The sequence below is a fragment of the Prunus avium genome, chromosome 1 (assembly GCF_965620075.1).
Source record: "Prunus avium chromosome 1, drPruAviu1.hap1.1, whole genome shotgun sequence".
Taxonomy (NCBI): Eukaryota; Viridiplantae; Streptophyta; class Magnoliopsida; order Rosales; family Rosaceae; genus Prunus; species Prunus avium.
The window spans coordinates 13,570,495-13,589,815 of NC_142284.1; the positions used below are offsets into that span (position 1 = coordinate 13,570,495).

The 19,321-nt window shown below is 36.7% G+C and overlaps 1 protein-coding gene across 4 annotated transcripts; it reads right to left on the minus strand.

The window, feature by feature from the left end:
* Nucleotides 1–286: 286 nt before the first annotated feature.
* LOC110771031 (protein NO VEIN-like) lies at nucleotides 287–16,557 on the minus strand. 4 transcript variants are annotated; one of them, XM_021975270.2, is made up of 13 exons: nucleotides 15,887–16,557; nucleotides 14,906–15,243; nucleotides 13,497–14,172; nucleotides 12,639–12,743; nucleotides 11,634–11,829; nucleotides 9,638–11,355; nucleotides 8,903–9,115; nucleotides 6,328–8,592; nucleotides 4,898–5,007; nucleotides 3,260–3,662; nucleotides 2,865–3,179; nucleotides 2,415–2,672; nucleotides 287–2,034 (listed from the first exon to the last, which is right to left on the minus strand). In XM_021975270.2, exons 1-13 carry the CDS (start codon nucleotides 16,355–16,357, stop codon nucleotides 910–912), a joined length of 8,193 nt encoding a protein of 2,730 aa, XP_021830962.2. In that variant the 5' UTR covers nucleotides 16,358–16,557; the 3' UTR covers nucleotides 287–909. The 4 variants fall into 4 exon arrangements, with proteins under 4 accessions (XP_021830962.2, XP_021830961.2, XP_021830963.2 ...); XM_021975269.2 differs by having other exon boundaries at nucleotides 4,898–5,010; XM_021975271.2 differs by having other exon boundaries at nucleotides 4,898–5,010; nucleotides 14,906–15,176; nucleotides 15,887–16,027.
* Between the last annotated feature and the right edge of the window lie 2,764 nt (nucleotides 16,558–19,321).

Here is a 19,321-nt window from a genome sequence, read left to right on the forward strand (position 1 = left end):
TTGAGATTTCCGTTCAAACTCCGTAAAAATGTTACCGGCTCAGGTGAAGGGTTAAAAAAACATCTTTTCACGTTTAGTCTCGCAGAGAATCTGCCTTAGGAACCAATAAGAAATTGCCATGTGACATACCCATCCTCGATGTCCTCTTCCCCTATTCTCCCTACAGCTTCCCCTCATTCCCACCACAACCAACAATCGTCTAGACCCAACCTCCAACATCCTCCGTGCTCAGGCCAACTATATACTACTACGTTAGAACAACCATCAATATGTTGACAAATGTCAATAAACTAATAAAAATATACATTAAGAGATGGCCAGTTGAAGGAACTAGCGCCTGGCAGTCAAAATAACAACAGGGTGGTCAACCACCAAGCTGTAAACTTATATTATTATGGTAAATAAACTGTACATCTTTGACGGCACCTAATAAATAGCTGTTATCTGTTCTTTCTTTTGTTTGGTCGAAGCTCTCATCTATTCTACACAAGAGAAAGATGGTAAGTTCTGTAAATATACAATTTCATTTGATTGAAAAGTTGACCCAGATCCCACATTGTTGCATGAGACAATTCTTTTCCATTGTACACAACCATAGAGGCGACTTCCATTCTTCGATTAAATATGAAGAATCCTGGCTGACGGTCGCTACACCACATAGATATTAAAATTTGAACGAGGAGTTTATCAGAATGCCGTTCTCAGCCCCATCGTGTCCAATTCCAGCACACTAAGTTTCATCCAGAAAAGCAGAACTCGTCTGCAAATTAACTGGACTGGCCTACCAGTTTGATGTGTAAAATCTGGTTGAGCATGCAATGTAGTCCCCGAAATGCATATAGCTGCATTTAGCTATAATCTTTTTGCCAAGTCGATTTCAAACAGGTTTAGACCACCATGAAGTGCCTTTTACGATTGGGACACAATGGAAAATTCCCTCTGCTGCTCAGGCAACAAGACAGCCAACCGCAGTTTGTGAAGCTGGCACAATTTTGCCAGATTGTTGTATACTGAGACCCTTGCAACGTTATTACCCAATAGAATGACATGCGCAATGCTGAAAGCTTCACCTTTCTCAACCGCAAATTGCAACTCTCTCATTGATATTTCGAACCAGTCTTTTCTTGCTGACTTGGTTGCTTTAACTTCGATGAACTCTTTACTGTTTTCCTTGTCCCCTATAACTATGTCATATGGTAGCCCAGTTTCGTGATGCTCATTGACCCACTTCACAACTGATTTGCCGGCTTTCTGAACAAAGTATTTAAAAGCAACAAGCTCACCTAGCCTCCCAGTTAAAGTTGCTTGTGTTGAATTGGGTGTACCAAATCTAAGCTGATCTCTCTTGCTAAAATTAGATGAGCCAAAGTCAGGTGGGTCAGACACAAGATCAAAACTAATGGGATTACACTCCACATGCATTGGAAAGTCAGCCTCATTGCCAACCTCACCACAATGTTCTTGCAGATGATTGGAGTCTGGCAAAACAAAAGCCGCAGATGTTGTTGCCAAACAACCTTCAATGGTCCAATTAGTGTCAACTGAAATGGGTGTTAAATCATCTGTTTGCCTGCTGATACCTTCAGAATCATCCCCCACTTTATTTTGTAAGGCGGTGCTAGGCTGTGAAACTGCCTGTGTCTTAAAACCATTTGCACGAGCATACCCAAACCCTGGTGCAGTTTTCCAACCAATAGGAGGCCAGTTCCGTGCTTTACTTTTGGATTTCCAACTGTTTTGCTCATCTACTTCTGGTGAATTGAAACTTGTTTCAAGTGATTTATCACTTTCTATCAATGAATGCACAGAAGAAAGGCACCAAACAGATTCTCCATCAGGAAGCTTTGGCACGTTTTGGCTATTTAAGATGAAAAACTCTGTCTGCTCCTCAGTTGAACCTGACTCTGCCATGGTTGTGATCATATGAAGGAAATTTGCCAAGTGTAGTTCAGGATTTCCATTAAAAAACAAACGAGAAAGCTCCATAAATAATGCGTGAGAATCTGACTCTTGGGTTGTATACAAAATGCTACCCTGCATTTATAAGATAAAAGGAATAAGGGTAGGAAAGAGAGATAAAATTTGCATGTCTTCATCACACCAATTACCGTACATAATTGGTGAAATATCTTCCAGAATCATGAAACTGTTAGAAACAACATGTGATAACAGAATTTGAATAAAATAGAAACTCTCCGGGAAAACATATAATTTGCTTTATTCTTTACCAGAACAAAGTATGGCGATGCATGCCACGTAACCAGCATGATATGCTTCAAATGCTAATTCTTAGTATTCTAGCAGAAAGCAAATATAATGTGGTTCCAGCGATCTTCGAAATCAGTTTGAAGTATAACCATTTTGAAATACACACGATCAGGAATGCACATTCAATGAAGGATGAAGCAACATACCGTCAGAAGACAACTACTTTTAACTCGCTTCTTGGATTCATTTCCAGTACTCTTTATAACATTCCGGTAGAACAGCTTTTCAACAACTACCACTTGCAGGCGATTCAGGATATCAAATTCAGACTGCTTGAGTTGAGAATATTTATCTGGGTGTACACCATGTAAGTAGCGCTGTGCGTATGGAAGAGCCCAATCCAGCAATGCAGCTTTAAAGCTAGAGTCTTCCATATTGTAATATATTGCCTCACGAGTTACAACCTGCATATAAATGAGCAAGTAAGAGGAATCCAGGTGTACAGGTTGGTTCACCTTGGTGGACAACATATGTATCCTGAATTTTGTAATATAATGCATTGCTCAATGTCATATCTCATAATAATGCATAGAAAATTTAAAGATTACTTGCATTACCCACATGTGTGTGCATGCGCACATAGAGAGATATCTTACCTCTGAAAGAGCAGGAATCCCTAAAGTGTGCATGAGGACGGACACTTTTGTACACAGCATCTCTTCATCATCCTTGCTCAGTTCACCGAAGTACAGAAAATCAATGCAGTCCAAGTGCTTAAACTGCTTGCTTAATTTCTTATTATCACACCAGCACACAAGACCAAAGGAAGGATGTACAGAAACCCACTTATCCTGTACCGTAGGAAGCACCGTACACTCAATCTTTGTAAGGGAATCTTTCAAGTAAACAACATCTTCAGCACTCAATCCTGATTTTAGTCCATCAGTCCACTTCAGGAAAACTTGAAAAACCTGAGACAAGGAACACCGAACAATTAGGTCACCGAGCAGCTTGTACTAATTGTAATATTATTCTAAACTTGATTACTTACCGCATTAGCTGCTTGTGAAGGCAAAGCAACATTTGATAAATGCAGCAATATCTGAAGGTAGCTCCGGAGAAGAGGGGTCTCATGTACTCCACAGCCGTCAACAAAGAAGTCATGAAGGCCTGGGTAGAAATTGCAAAGCGTCTTATTCAAGGGGCCATGAGTAACACCTGTTGAGCTGCACTGACGATGAATCTCCCTGATTTGGTCTACAAAGGAAGTGGAGTCATGCCAGTACACTTCTTCAGGGGGCAACAACGTACCAGATACCACATCCTCGTGCCTGAAGCTAGATGCGTGTGGAACGAATATAGAAGGTCCTGAATGGAAAGCCTCTGCAATTTTCTCCTTTGAAGCAGCCATTTCATTCCAGATTAATGTGTAAAATTTGAACATTTGTGCTAGGCTGCAAGACAAAAAAAAAAGACTAGCATTTAAAGTGTGTGGCATCATGCAAAATTAAACAAATAATAGAAGAATAAATGTGCATAAACATTTCATATGGTGTAACAGATAATGCAAACCCAAGGTATCAGAAGATACACTTCTAATAATAAAAAAATTCTGTGAACAATGGACAATAATAATAGTTTTGGTTGCAGGCGACCTTTTTCAATCTCAAAAAGTTACAAGTGAATTTGGACACAATGATTTGAAAGGAAGTAGGATAATTTTCAATACTTTAAGATTAAAATGTTAAGGATAAAAGGCACTTTTGAGAGGAAACCTCATGAAAAGCATCTTAGTAAAGACATCATAAAAGAAGTGGCAGTATTAATGCAACCTTGGTTAAGATGGAAAAAATTGACCAAGCGATCACGCAGATCATCTGAAATATTAGCCATCGACATGGCTTCATAAAGAATTTGATCTAACATTGACCAAGTAACCTTTGCTTATTTGAGTCTAAGAAAGATAATAATGCACCTTGAGCTCCAAATATGCAGATAGCACTTTTGGGAATTTTACGGGAAATAAACTTCTTCTTTTTTTGGGTAAAAGAGAGAAGTATATGAAGATGCTCGGACAGTGACGACCATAAAGATGCTAAGACCCTAATTACGTCTCATAGATAATCACGTCCTCCACATGTTATCATCAATGGTTCTGTTATTTCCTTCTATCCAAACAAACCCAAGTGAAACCTAGACTGCATACGGATTGCAAAACATCCTTGATAGTATCCTTAACACCCAAATAATCCTTAACCAGCAAAAGAAATGCATGGCTGAACCTACACCACTTCAACCAAGTGAATAACCTGGCGCAAATTTGTGACATTAAAGAATAAGGAACAAAGGAATTTGATAAGCACTCTCGCCGTCACCATGACCAAAAGTTCTTAGAAATCTTTGCAAGGGTTCTAATTTTACATTAAGGCTTATATTTTTCCCCTGATGAGAACATTGCTTAAAAGTACCTTCCAATCACATGGATCTAATGCCCAAAAAGGCAAATGGTATTATAGAACCACTGCTTTTGGTTCAAGACTTTTATTTCTTTTGTCTACTAGTATTCATAATATTGGTGGACCACAATAATTAGCAAAAGATATTCAATGTACAAACAGAAGCTAATGATATCACTCCCAAATAAATGAGGTCAAACATTATGAGGGAAAAATCATAATCATACACATACCTGGCACTGAAAGGGTTCTCACGTCTCCATAGCTTCAAGACCTCCAGAACATCGTCAAGGGAAACTGTTGTCTTAAACCCAACATCAAGTACAAACTTCTCACTTCTCACCTGCTTCAAAAAATAAAAAATAAAAATGTGTAGCACAACAGATTAAGCAGAAGCTTTAAAGAAGATTTAAGATTTTAAACAGCTGAAATTGTAATTAACATATCTAAAGTATATTATTGTCTCATATAACATAGAAACAATCAAACAGTAGACCATTTAAAGGCAAGAGCTGCAAAATAGTTTTGAGGTGCAGCACTCATTTCATGATGGAGAAATGGTAGGGATTGCTACAAAGGAGTGGAATTTAGACCTGACACTTTTTTTTTTTTTGGTAACATTCTAGACCTGACTGACCTGACTGACCTGACTTTAAAGTCAACAAAGAGCACACAGAAAAGTTAAGAGAGAAAAAGAAAGATGTAAGAATAGGAAGAAGAAAGAGGAAGAACAGTCAGAAATCAAACTATCACACAATATCACAAAACTTCTACTAGTGAAAGACAGCCTTTTGCTAGTACGATTCAATATGAGCCATACTCTCAATATTAACAATAAGAGGACAGACACTAGAACACACGAAGAACCAAATAACCACCATGGACTCCAAACCCTGGCCATAGTGACTGCTTCACATGGGATGGAGCCATAACCTAAGTTTTTGAATAAATAAGCTACGGGTGCATATGCTTCTTGTGTTCTATGAGACTTGGAGTTTGTTCAACACATTAGCATCAAATATGCCATAATTGTTTGGTGGTAAAATACCAAACAATTGTGCTTCACTTGGCACTTGACTCTGGTGAAAAATCATAACCCTCAGATGTCACCACATGTGTAAAATGAATAAAATAGTCAATAAAATCAACAAAATAGTTAAGTGGGAGGTATTGCTTTGATGAAGAAGATGGCAGTGTTGCGTTAGTGAGTTTTGAGGTTAAAGAGCTTATATAAGCTCTGTGCAAAGGTGACGGTGAGTGTCCTTATCAAATTCCTTTTTTCCTTATTCTTTGATATTACAAATTTGCATCAGGTTGTTCACTTGGTCGGAGTGGCGTGGGTCAGGCAATGAATTTCTTTTGCTTGTTAAGGATTATTTGGGCGTTGTGGATACTATGAAGGATCTTTTGTGATCTCAACAACAATGAATTTCTTTGCGCACAACTTTTAGGGATGAATACAGAACCTTAGATCTATTACGAAAGGGAGGGGAAAAAACACAATAGCCTTACTGACTGCATTTGGTTCAAATTCACATATGCATTCTATTAGATAAAGTCTCAATCTGATAAATCTGTTGGGAAATATTGGCTAAATAATAACTTCAGTAATAAAAGAGAAAAGGGAAGCTAATTTCATATGTAGTAGTAATATCAAACTAACCTTTGGAATAGCAAATGGAGCAGATGCCCCCAGAATCGAGCGCACTGCATCACAATCGTGATATAAATCTTTAGGATAGTGCAGTACATCATCCATCGTTGATACCACCCATTCCACATCACAGATGCTACTTATAAATGAAGATTTGAAGGGCCTTCTGTCTGCTTCAGATTTAGAAGCACAATAACATGTAGTTTTTTCACTATAGCAATCATCCCATAAAGTATCAAGAATCTCTAAGAGATATTCACAACCTTTTTTGTTTCCATCTCTGGCCAATAGAGATAATAAGTTGACCAATTCAGGGGACTCCCAATCTGTGACATTTGATCGAAGGGAAATTAAGTCCTTATCCCAAATCATATTCTTAACTAGGACATCAGAAATATCAGCAATTCCCTTCTCAACTTGCACTACTTTGACAAAATCCGTTATCCCAATTTGCTGGAAAAATTCCCTCCACTTCTTCAGTTCAAATGGGAGTGATTTTGTGACTGGATGTCCCAAATAGGAGATGTGAACCTCATGCCACTTTATATCCACCATATTAATCAACTTCTTTATGTCCACAGGATTTCCAAATTCTTTACTGAAATGAATTGATACCTCAGAAGGTCGCTTAAAGCCATAATTTGTTGATATGTAAGCTTTATCTCGTATTTCTGAGATAATGTATTCCCTTTCAACATTGCAATCAGAGCAGCTCGACTGTATGTGGAACATTACAAAGCAGAGATATTCAATCACCAAATTCTTATCCCTATCTGTAATTCTGTCATCAGATATAGCTGGCAAGATGTGCACCTTGACAATTTCATGTGCAGACAACCTCTGGACACCAATTCTACAGAGCATACATGTGAGTTTGTCAACTGTCACATCCATGGATGACATATCTGCAGACACTGTAGAAATGAGGGCAGGACTTACGATCCGAAGTTTCGCATATAAATTTGGGAAAGACTCAAGTCCATCCTGAGCCTCAAGGCCATTGCTTAAGGCATCAAAATGTAACCAAATTGGGCCTTCGTCTACTGCACCATATGTACCATCTGAAAGAGGAATGAAAGGAATTTTTCGAAGGTTTTCTATGAGCTCCATTTGTATCCTCGGATCAAAAGAAGCTTCCATAGAAGAATTGAATGACATGGCATAAAGTTCACTTAGCCAAGAGGCCAGCCAACCCAACCCCATTGATTTGAGACCATTTTGCGTATGACATAAAGATACCATAACTTGAAGCAGAACTTTGGGTCCATACTCCACAATACCTATTGCATTTGAAAGTGGATCTGGCAGAACTATATTTCTATCCAAGAATCCAAGGCCAAGATGCTCTCGTAGTAAACTGTCAGGAAGAAGCGAATGAGCATGTTCATTCCAACCTCTTAGGACCTTGCAAGGAGGAACCCATTCATTATTTCCTCCTTCCAGAAGTAAGCAATTAGTCATACGTAATCTAGAAACAATCAACCGTGGAAGAGAAGAAAAGAAACCATGCACTTCACCTACAAGGGGAACAAAGGACATATAAGCTGTCACAGCTCTCCCAGGATTCTCTTTAAAGCACGGAAGAGCACAAAAAGATCTCTCCGCATTGACAAATAAACCAGGAAATTCTGACAACAGCCACTGGTTCCAGGGACTATCTCCATCCACTTCCTCTCTAGATGAAGGAAGGACAAAATCACCTTGAAGAATAAATTTCAGTCCATACGTTCTAAGAGGAAGAAATGCAAAAACAGGCTGCTGGACAAGATCTGGATCATAATCACCGTTATCTGATTCCTTCAATGTAAATGCTATTGAAATTTCTGTTGTTTGTACATCACTACGAATAAAATCTGCTTGCAATTTCTGAGATACTACAAACCATGTCATTTTCTCTTTCCCATGTGAAACCTTAACAATACCATCTCCCAAAATTTCTTTTCTCATGACAATAAGTGAATCATCAAGCAAGTTTCTAAACTTGATACACTGGAGGCGGTGCAGAAAGAGTAATAAAGATGGATGAAGATCGGAAAACATATTTATAATGCTTTTCATGACAGTTCCATCCGATATTTTTGATCTGAAAGGAAGAACAACACAAGTGTTCCAGCAGTTATTATCTGATTGGTCATGGTCACTAGAAGTAAGCCTACTAAACAAGTCAACATTGCAGGGAGGTACAACTGTTGGCAAAACAAAACCAATCTGACCCTCACTTATATCAAACTTGATATGAAACCCATTGGAATGAATTTCTGGAGCATCTGTGACCTGCAGAACAATGTGCACATATTAATGAAAGCATGTTATCAATGCAGGGAATGAATCCTTAAACAGCAAAATAAAGATGAGAGGTTTCATTCCAAGCTACAACAAACAATTCATAGCTGCAACGAAACCTTTAAACCAAAGACCCCTGTAACAAGGCCTGATTTTGAATGATAGTATGACTGTACAAGGTAATTCACTTAATGCAGCAAACAATCAAGAAAGAATAAATATGGTTTGGCATGATGGAGGGAGAAGAGGAAAGACACAGAAAGTGAAAGAGAGTGATAACTGCAGTGTTTTCGCGACCTACCCGAAAAACTGATTTGAAACCAATGCCCTTCTGCCCTATATATCCAGCATTAGATCCTTTCTTGGTTGAACTCCCAACATCACAAAGCGCTCTAATGTTCTGGGAAGAGAAGCCTCGCTCATTATTTAAAACAATAATACCTGACTCTTGAAGAATGAATGTTAGAGTTGGTTCCACATTTGTTGGGTAGGTATTATCATCAGCATTTTGAACCTGGGGCAATAAAGATGAATAAATATACACAAAGATTGGATGTATAAAATTGAAATAAAACATCACATACTTATCAAAGGCTTGTTTTCACCTTCAAACTCAATTATAGTATCAAACATATAAAGATCATCCAAATCCAAATTGAAATTATAATAATTGGCAATATATTGTTGGAAGGACAAATACAATAACTTTAATGTACAGCTTCTCTCATGAAATAAAATTTTCATCTTTTCGTTAAAAAAAAGAGATGAGAGTATATCCCACATTGAGAATTCTAAGCCTTGCATTTATTCGTAAGAGGTCCTAGGTTCAAAACATCCAATCCTCATTCCCCACTTATTTCTTAGTTTGTTGGGTGTAGAGTGCGGCTACACCTATATATGGTTCTCTCTCTATCAACATGCGAATTGGGGAATATTTCAGGGACTATTGGTACAATTTAGCAACAAGGAAAATAAAAGGCCTTGAGTAGATGACTGCACTAAGCACAATGAAAGACACAAAAGAGAGCACCCTTACCAGCTCAAGAAGAAAATGTGAATCCTGTGAATACAATTCCTGTGAAAGACAATGAAGAGCTCTCCCTAAGCGAGCATGCTGCTTCTTTAACATGATACTTTCAACACTTGATAGGCCTGAATCAAGACCAAATTCATCTCTCCTGATTGACTCAATTACCTGGGCTGCATCTTCATGTTCATTAAGCTCAGTAGGATGTTGAGTGTAACCACTGCCAATACTAGCATTAGAGGCTTCTGCCCCACCAATCTTCAAACAAATATCAGAACATCCGCCTTTCTGCTCATCTGCCCTAACGGAAAACTTATCTGACACATCTTGCATATTCTTTGAGCTTGACCCTGTTTCATACCTAAACAAGCCAGTAGCATCACTGGAACAAAATGCATAGTAATCATTAATCCACTCCACTACACCGAGAGACAACCCAACTTCATGAAGCATGAGATGCTGCTCTGATTGGCTGCATTCACTCAGAACGGCTGAAGCAGCATGTTTAACAACAGATTGCATCCCAGAAAGCAATACATCAGCAGCAAAACAATGAAATTCTGCAGGTAGATACCCAAGACATTCAAGGAAAAATCTTGATATAACAGTTGTTGCAATATTCACCTGGCTCAAGTCCTTGTGTAATTTACTACAGAATTTACCAGTACCAACTTCACCAACCATTTTTTGTCCAGATAGTGCTTTTCCATAATTACTGGAATTCTTATTGTCTTGTAGTTCTATATCGTCTAGATAATTCTTCTGAATTACTTCAAATGCATGTTTTATATGAATTTTCAAAAGCGACACAGGGACATGTTTTTCTCCCCCAACTAGCGAAAACAGAGATAACATTTTCACTGCTGTTTGAAAAGAGGATCCTTGAAGTGCAGATTCCAAGAATGAATCCACGGTAGCTGAATGATCTAACCGAATCACTTTTCCACCTTTTGTCACCAAACACAACAGTTCATCTGTGTTGACTTCATTCAATAGCCATGGTACAAGAGGGCCAAGAGAGGGAGCAAACAATAGGTCCCAATGCGACCATAAGTTTAAATCTGACATCACTGGTGCTGTAAGTAAGACTTCAATTGCATCCTTGGATGTAACAGATTCATGGGACTTTGCTTTCTGGCCACTATCAGTATTGACCGAAGTTCTTTTCCATAGGACATTCTCAATGTGTAATGATGACTCTATAGCATAACTAGTTCCACACAGTGTCATTGAAAATAGAACACATTTCGAACTCACAGCATTTTTATGTTTTCCCACTATGCTTAAGAAATCTTCCACTGAACCATTTTCGATAGTTTTGAAACAAACCAATGGGAACTGCTTCCTAAGCAGCAACAATATATTTTGTTTGGTAACTTTTTCATCCTCCCATAAACTATTTAAAGCTTGAGATACTAAAACAACCAAATGGTGCTGGAGCATGCAAACCTCAATAGGACACTTTCCACTCAAGTCGCCAGTCAGGAACTTGCACAGCTCATGGGGCAGTAGACAAGCATATTTTTCTAAGAACAACAAAAACTCCCCATAACCGAGGGATTTAAATTCCTTTACACAAAATTCTTTCACCAACCAAACCTCGCAATTGCAAAGCTTTCTCAAGAAGATAAATATCTTCTCCAGAAGTGATTGACCATTGTTATGTTTTCCTTGATCACTCTCGAAATACATGGTAACTTTCCTGATTATGTCCTCAACAGAAACACCTGTGAAATTTAATTACAAAGCACCAAAAGGCATATAAGTTTCATTAGAGAGCAAATATAAAAAATAAAAAAAAGAGGGGCTGGAACCCACATGATTTTTTATTCCATAGGTGTTAGTAAACGCATCAAAAATCGGGCATTAAAATAATTCTAATAACCATATGTTAGTAAATGCTGGGTAGTTCAGGAATCAAAAGTATTCCTATACTCGATCCAGGTAAGTAAACATGCCATAATTCTGTTTAAAGAAAAAAAAATACAAAAGCAACATTACTTACTCTGAATGTGCTCAACAATACGTTCATTGATGACTGGTGGATCCTTAATTCTTGGCTCATCTTTGGTACTTGGTTCAACATCTATGTTCACATATTCGGGACAGTTATCAGTAATACTGTCAGTTAATTCATATTGACCAATGGTTTGGAATGTATCATACATGCTATCCCACATTCCACATTTGATAGATGAGACCTGCAACATGGAAGTAACAACTTCAGTACAAGTGATCAGCTATTATTGCATCACAATAAAGGATTGCCCTGGTTCAATGAAATATTAAACTTAGCAATATTGTGGAGAATTCAAACAAACAGAAGATAAGTTGAGTACCTGGGTTAAGTAATTTTGTTGAAAATTGTCAAAGAGACGTACGTATACACACAAGCAGTATATATTATAGAGGTGAAATGTTGATAAAACAACATAAAAATGATTTCAACATGATATACATGGCCTATAATATGACATCTATAAGCATAACAATCATTTTTTTAAAACCATTATTAACTACATTATGTTCTTTTCTTGTTTCCCTTCTATAGTCTCAGGTAGCACCTTTTCTTTAAAATATAAAGGCTTAGCTGAAACTTACCTTAAAGGATTTAAGGTAATTAAATGTATTCGATCCATGATAGGAAAACCAAAACTGAAAGCATAAGCATACATTAAGATGGACTTTTGCTTTTTGTATACATAAATACACACAACCATTTATATTATAAGAAACACATGTTTTATCAAGAAAAAGCAAAAGGAACTACAATAAGCAAGGATGAGCAGTCCATTGGACAACAAAGACAATAGCCAAACAACATTACCCAGTCAGTACATCTACAACGAGAGTTAAAACACCAAAACACACTAATATAACATAAACATATATGCATCTGCATACTTTAATTTCTTCAGGAATGGAATGATAAACAAAATCTGCAAAAAAATAAAATACTACATGTAAAACCAAAAAAAAAATGATAATTAAACTGACCGCAATAACTTACAGCAACATTTAGTAATCCAATTAATGGATACAAAGAAAACATTGACTTGATTTTCTTTCTCTTCTGAGCTTTAGTATTATTAAACTGCATCATCCTATCAAGTACCTACAAGAATCAGAAGATATTTTCTGAAACCCCATATTTTTAGAATAAATAAAGAGAAAACAACATCAGCAAAATTGTTAAAACATTAGTCAAATTGTTGAGAATATAAAATCCCACATCGACTATTCTAACCCTTGCATTTCAATATATAAAATTATGGACCTCTTCAGCCATTATCACCATAGTACCAGAACGACCTCATGTCAGTCCCATTTGGCTACAACTTCATATCATACTGAATAATTTATAGCACTCATACTAAGGCTTAGTTAAAACCACAAAGGAATAAATAATGAAACAACATGGTGCAACCATACAAGAAAATTTAGCAAGGTAACACATAATCTAAATGAAAGACTTATTCTATATGTATTTCTTAATCTTGTCAACACCCATAGGACATGAGAAACATCAGCAAGTACCTCCAATTCTTTCCCCAAAAAGATTTCCTTTATATCAATAACCTTCCCCATAATACAATTCGCTATAAATATCAATCATAATATATATCAGGACTTCAGGTCAGAAAATGAGGTGCATTCCAAATCACAATGTTTCTTCAAATATTTGAATCTTAGAGAATTTGGTAAAATCATTATACATTAAAATCAATAGAAATTCATTAAATATTCTGAAGAACAATGCAAATATGTAGCAAACTAAAATTCATTACATAAATAGATACCAACTATTGACAGGTGTTTCATCCATATAATTAGTTGTTTACATAGCATAAGAAAAGCATGAACATACCTCATCCACAGTGTACTCCAGACATGCCTCCTTCCAGGTTGTAATGAACATCCTCAAATCATTATTGTCAATTGAAAGATCATTTTCATGCAAATTGCTAACCTCATTGGTTTCCCTGCCATTTTCCATTGGAAGGGCATCTTGTACCTTATCTCTCTTACGCAGTTTGTGGGGCATGGAGATTGCACTGTTTATGTTTTCAGATTTTCTTTTCTTTTTAACAGACCCGCTACTATCATTGTGCTTTTGGCTGCCACTAGCTGGAGAAAGCTGGCTCAACCCAAGCCTTCTCCTCTCTTCTATTACAGATGGGTAAGGACAACTACTCACTCTGTCAGAACTTTTAACAGACTGTGATGAGAAGTTAACCTGACTGCCTGTTACATGGTCATTACTTTCATCATTCTCTTCAGATAAATAATCATCCCTACCTTCATCCTCTGAGCTTGAAGGATCAAATCTAATGTGTTTGCCACAAAAATCCTTATGTATGGGGGAAAACGATTCAACGCGCTGAGAAATAGTGCTGAAACGTTTGTCTAGCTTCTTTTTCTCTGCAGATAAAAGTGGAAACTTCCTATCCTTTTTATCTGAATTTGGCTGAAATGCCTTCTCTGATTTCTTTAGAGTGGAAATTTCTAAATTCCTGGCTTCCCGGATGGCAGAAATATGCATCCTGTTATCATAAAGTTTACTCCAATCAATGTTGTTAAAATTTACATTATATTACTGAAAAAGGACAAATGAGATGACACTGGATTGACCCCTTAGAAACCTTAAGTCATGACTGAAAAATTTACTTGGTGATATATTAACATTGATACACCCACACACAGAGGTGAAATCAAGCCACACCATACCACCTAGTTCATAAAGGTTTGGAATGAAGCAGAACACAATCAGTATATAATGTTTGAGATTGGGTTGTTTAATTGTATATCATGTTGGACTGAACTTAATTGAAAACTTAAGAGGCGGGGCGGGGGGGTCCATTTAACAAGAACGATGTGAACAGGGAGCATTTAAAATTAGGACCGAGAAATAATCAACAAGACCCAAAACTGTGCATGTAATAGCTTCTGCATCATCAAATGTTTTTCAAAGAAGCAAGTACATCAGCAAAAGCATGCATTAAAGATCCCTGTAACTCAACATGAGCACAGGCATGATCCTTGTAACTCAACATCCATAATAGATGAAATTTTGACTTCCACATGCTCTTTGTGGACATTAGAACGACTTTTACTGCATGAAAAACTTTATAAATAAGTAAATATGACATCAAATTTATGCACACCAAGTACTATGAAAAAAGGTCTCCTTTGCCAATATAGTTCTAAGTTCAGTATGAGCTATCTACAAAATAGTTTTTCTTTTTACCAAAACGTAGAAGCAAAAATGTGACATACCCCATGCTGTGAATTCGTATTCCAAGTGCTTCCTTGCTTGCAACTGATCGCTTCTTAACAATGAAATCTAAATATTCTTCAACCCTAATATCTTTATTTTCACAAGTATCCATGAACTCAGAAAGTAGAGATATCATCTCCCCACTAGTTATCTTAAAGACTTCAGTTGTGTCAGACTTCACTGAGAAATAATGCATGACAAGTGGATGTCGCAACAAAGGGCCCAATCCCAGCTCTTCAAACTGCTCAATTCCCTCATTCTTGCAGATTGCTACTTCCAAATCATACAATGAAGTAATTCTTCGAACCCCAACAAAACAATGGATAAATGCATTTATCTAAATTCCAATAGAAAATACGTAAATATTGATGGGATTTAATACATAAAGAAACACAAACCTCATAAGATAAAATATAAAAATACATAAAATTTCAACATTGTATCTCATGCTTCATTTGGTTGAAAAAAGAAGAGAAAAGAAATAGTTGCATGTTCCTTGTGCTTGCAAAAGGGTCAAGCCCTTAGTTGCTCTCGCCCAAATCAGAAATATAACTTCTTAAACCCCCCACCCCAGCGAAGGCAGTTACTTCATGCCATGCTTGCGCTTGTTTATACATATCTATGCATGTAAGCATACAGCTGAAGACGGGGACCATTGGTGTATAATATGCAGTGTTAATGATGTCATAAGATCAGCTCGCATCTCTTATAAATCATCATCAATTCCCTTTTCATATATATATAAATAATAAATAATAACGTTCGTTAAACAATCAAGTATGTTTTTCCCAAAACGAAGGGTTTTCAATAAATTCCTAACAGGCAAACCAAGTGTATTTTATTATAAATGAAGGTTCTCTTCTTATATCAATTACAATTCTTTTCCCACTCTTTCTTAGCAACCAAACAAAGCATTAACGAAACTTGATTTTTAAAAGCAAAAGGAAGAGAGTAAAAAAGGGCAGGGATGGCGCCATTACCTTCCCTTCAGTGAGCATGAGGCGGTGCATAGTCGGCACTTGCTGCATTTGAAACCCCAGAGAACTCCAGCAATCAACCTTGAGCATCAGAAGCGCAGACTGCGAGACCTTCCACGCCGAGACGTTCTCTCCAGCAGCGGCATGTTCGTCGCGAGCCTTCCCCACGGCGCGGTCGATTCTCTCGAGCATATCTCTCGAGTTCGGAGGCCGAAACCCTGCCGGGTTCGAAAACTGCTGGGGAGGAGGATTAAATCCAGGGTTTTGGACAGCGAAATTAGGGCTTTGGATTGGGAAATTATTAGGAGGGAAGTTTTGGTAGGGGTTGTGGGCATTGTGGGGTATAAAGGGGGGGTTTGAAGGATAAATATACGACGAATTGATGGGGTTTTGGAGATAGAAATTAGTGCCTTGAGGTTGCTGCGGCGGCTGACCCCATGCGCCGCCGGAGGAGCTAGAAGGGCGTCCGTACATGGTGAGGAAGAAACAGGGTGAGAGAAGTAAAAAGCCGGGTGTACTGAGTTTTGTTTATTGTTGGAGGGAGTTTGCAGGGTTTGCACCCAGAAGCATCTACGTCCCCGGGAGCTTTGTTTCAATTGATGTTTTTTCTGTAATTAGGTTAAAGCTCTGTTCTTTCAGTGTATGCTTACTTGGCTTCCTCGGTTCCTTTTAAAAAAAACAGGTCGTTTATCTTAGGGCTACAACTCAGTCGGTTAACGTATGCGGGCTCCCGATATTTTTGTTTTTGTTTTCTTCGACAAAATAATTATCTAAAAAATTCATTATTTTTTTTATAAGAATATAAAATGTTAAAAGTCACTTTTGGTCCATATAGTTTGACACTTCAATCACTTTTATTCCCGTTAATTTCTTTGATGGTGCAAAGGGTAATTCGCCAACCCAAAACCCTTAAGCGTAAAAGCTCATCTGAAACTCTCCCCATTTCATATTAGGACTTGAAATTGGCCATTTGAGTTTAGGATTTTTTAAAAATTGGGATTAATGGTTGAATTTTGAGCCCTAATATAAAATGGGGAGAGTTTCAGACAAGCTTTTATGTCAAGCATTTTGGGTTGACGAAATTGCCCCTTGCACTGTCAAAGAAATTAACAAGAATACTAAGGGGACGTTTGGTATCCTATTCATATAGGGCACTCAAAAACTTTGATTTTTCTTAAAAACAAGGAGTTCTTAAATCTATTTTTAAGATTGAAAAACTTGTTTGGTATGCAACTTGAAAACTATTTTCAAATCTTAAAAATTTGAGAACTTGTGGGTTGTTAGAAAAAAACTGAAAAAACAAATATTTTTTGTTTTTAATAATTGGGGTGTTTTTTAGTTGTTCTTGAGTTTGAGTTTTTATAAATACCAAACAGGTTTTCTTTGTTTTGGACTCAAATTCTGTTTTTGAGTTTAAAAAGTTAGATTCAAGTTGAATACCAAACATGTCTTAACTTGTCCTTGAATTGCTACAAATAGGAAACTACAATGGCAAAATTGTTGGAATTAAAACTATAGGGTCAAAAGTGGTTGAAGTGTCAAACTACATGGACCAAAAGTGATGATTTGACAAATATAAAATTACATTATGTAGTACATGACCAAAAAAAAAACCATATATCATTTTATATACAAATAATCACACAATTACACCATTAAAACCAAAATATAAATACAAGTTATGATTTAAAATTATGAAATAAGTAAAAATAAAATTTTCTTTTTAAGTGTAAAAGGGGATTTGTAGCGAAGATGGGGATATGGTGGATTAGGGAAAACACATTCCTTCCATATTTGCCTCTTAGAGTATCAGCAATGGTTACTCAACAGTACATTTTAGTTCAGTTTAATAGTTCAATTTATTGAAACTTTTTTGCAGCTATTGAACCAGACTACAGTTTCATTTGCAGTGGTGCAGTTCAATAGCTTACAAATTAAAATTCATATTTTTTTAAATGTCTTTTTTAAATGGTTGAATAAAATAAAATGAATAAATTTAATTACAATAAGAATTATACAATTAAAATGGTTTCAAAGAAATCTTTAAAAAAAGACCAATTTTAAATATATATATATATATATATATATATATATATATAACAAAATTTTCTATTGAAAAATAAAATTTCAACATAAACAAGTTTTTTGTGGGTGTAGGAACTTGTGGGAAAGTTGTTTTCTACATACGTATTTATAGGTAAATAGCTAGCAGTTTGAAAAGGGAACTAGCCATTTGTGTTTTTCAAAAGTGAAATAAATTAGCAATGGCTAGTATATATAATTCTATCCTTTCTCAAAAAGAAAAATTAGCTATCCTTTTTTTTTAAAGTGAAACTGTTCACCCGTTTTACTTTTGTTCCTGTGATGGTAGGGTAAAGTTCCCCATTGCCATAAGAACCATTTACTGGTCAACAAATCAACTTTCTTTAATGTATGAGCGTGCCACTGCTAGCAATAAAAATCCTATCAGACTCCCTAAAAGTAGATAACTTGCGCCCCAAGTTACTGACTTCTAAACAAGCAATTGTGAATTTGGGTGAGGAATATCTCCCAAGTAAGTTCTTTTCTTGCCTCAGACTGGTGAGGACTTCACAATTTTTCACAGTATAAAATTGATAGTTCTGGCCAGAATAGATGATGAGAAAGTGAACTATTTTAAGACAGAATTCTCTTTTACATGACTCAAAAGGGAGAAACTGACTCTAAAAAGACAAAAAGAAGACTGGAGTTCCATTTCTGCCTGAGCAGATACTTCTGATCCGGGCTGGATTGGGTATGCCTGTGCTGGACTGGACTATCAACAACTTCAACTGGTTTGTTCCAACTGCAAATCGATACCAACGTTCGAGCTTGGCAGAGCTTTAATTTATCTCAAAAACCTGGAAGGCTCTGATTGGGCAGAATTGGGACTTCTTCAGTATGGAAGAGGCAGAAGTGGCTGGACCTAACTACTAGGCTGGAACTGCACTGTGGTATCTGTCCTTCTTGATCAGGGCTCTTTATAAATTTGTTGAGGTTTTCATATTTGTGGAAACCTCTGCTTGCTTTGGCTTATGCTGAACCAAATTTGTAACGAGCGAAATCTCGTTTTGAATGATTTATTTTTCTAAGTCTGAACTGAAGCTGGGTGTCTTGATTGATAGTTGTTTGAAGGCTTTTGAGATCAAGTGGTCATTTTGAATTTTTGTCTTTGGTTGATTTTTGGTTGTCTAATTGATTGTCTTTTGCTTTGTTCACCTTCTCCTATATTTATAAGGAATGCTTTTGGAGTGTGGGTTCTAATTCTTTTTAATAATGGGCGGCAAAATTTCTCAAAAGATCTTTCATTTTTTTAAATGCAAAGAAAGCGGGTTTTATCAATTCTAGCAAATAAGCACTTCAATAGTCAGTTCCTGAAGCAATCACTTCTCTGTATTTTGATGGGGAACCATACCGTTT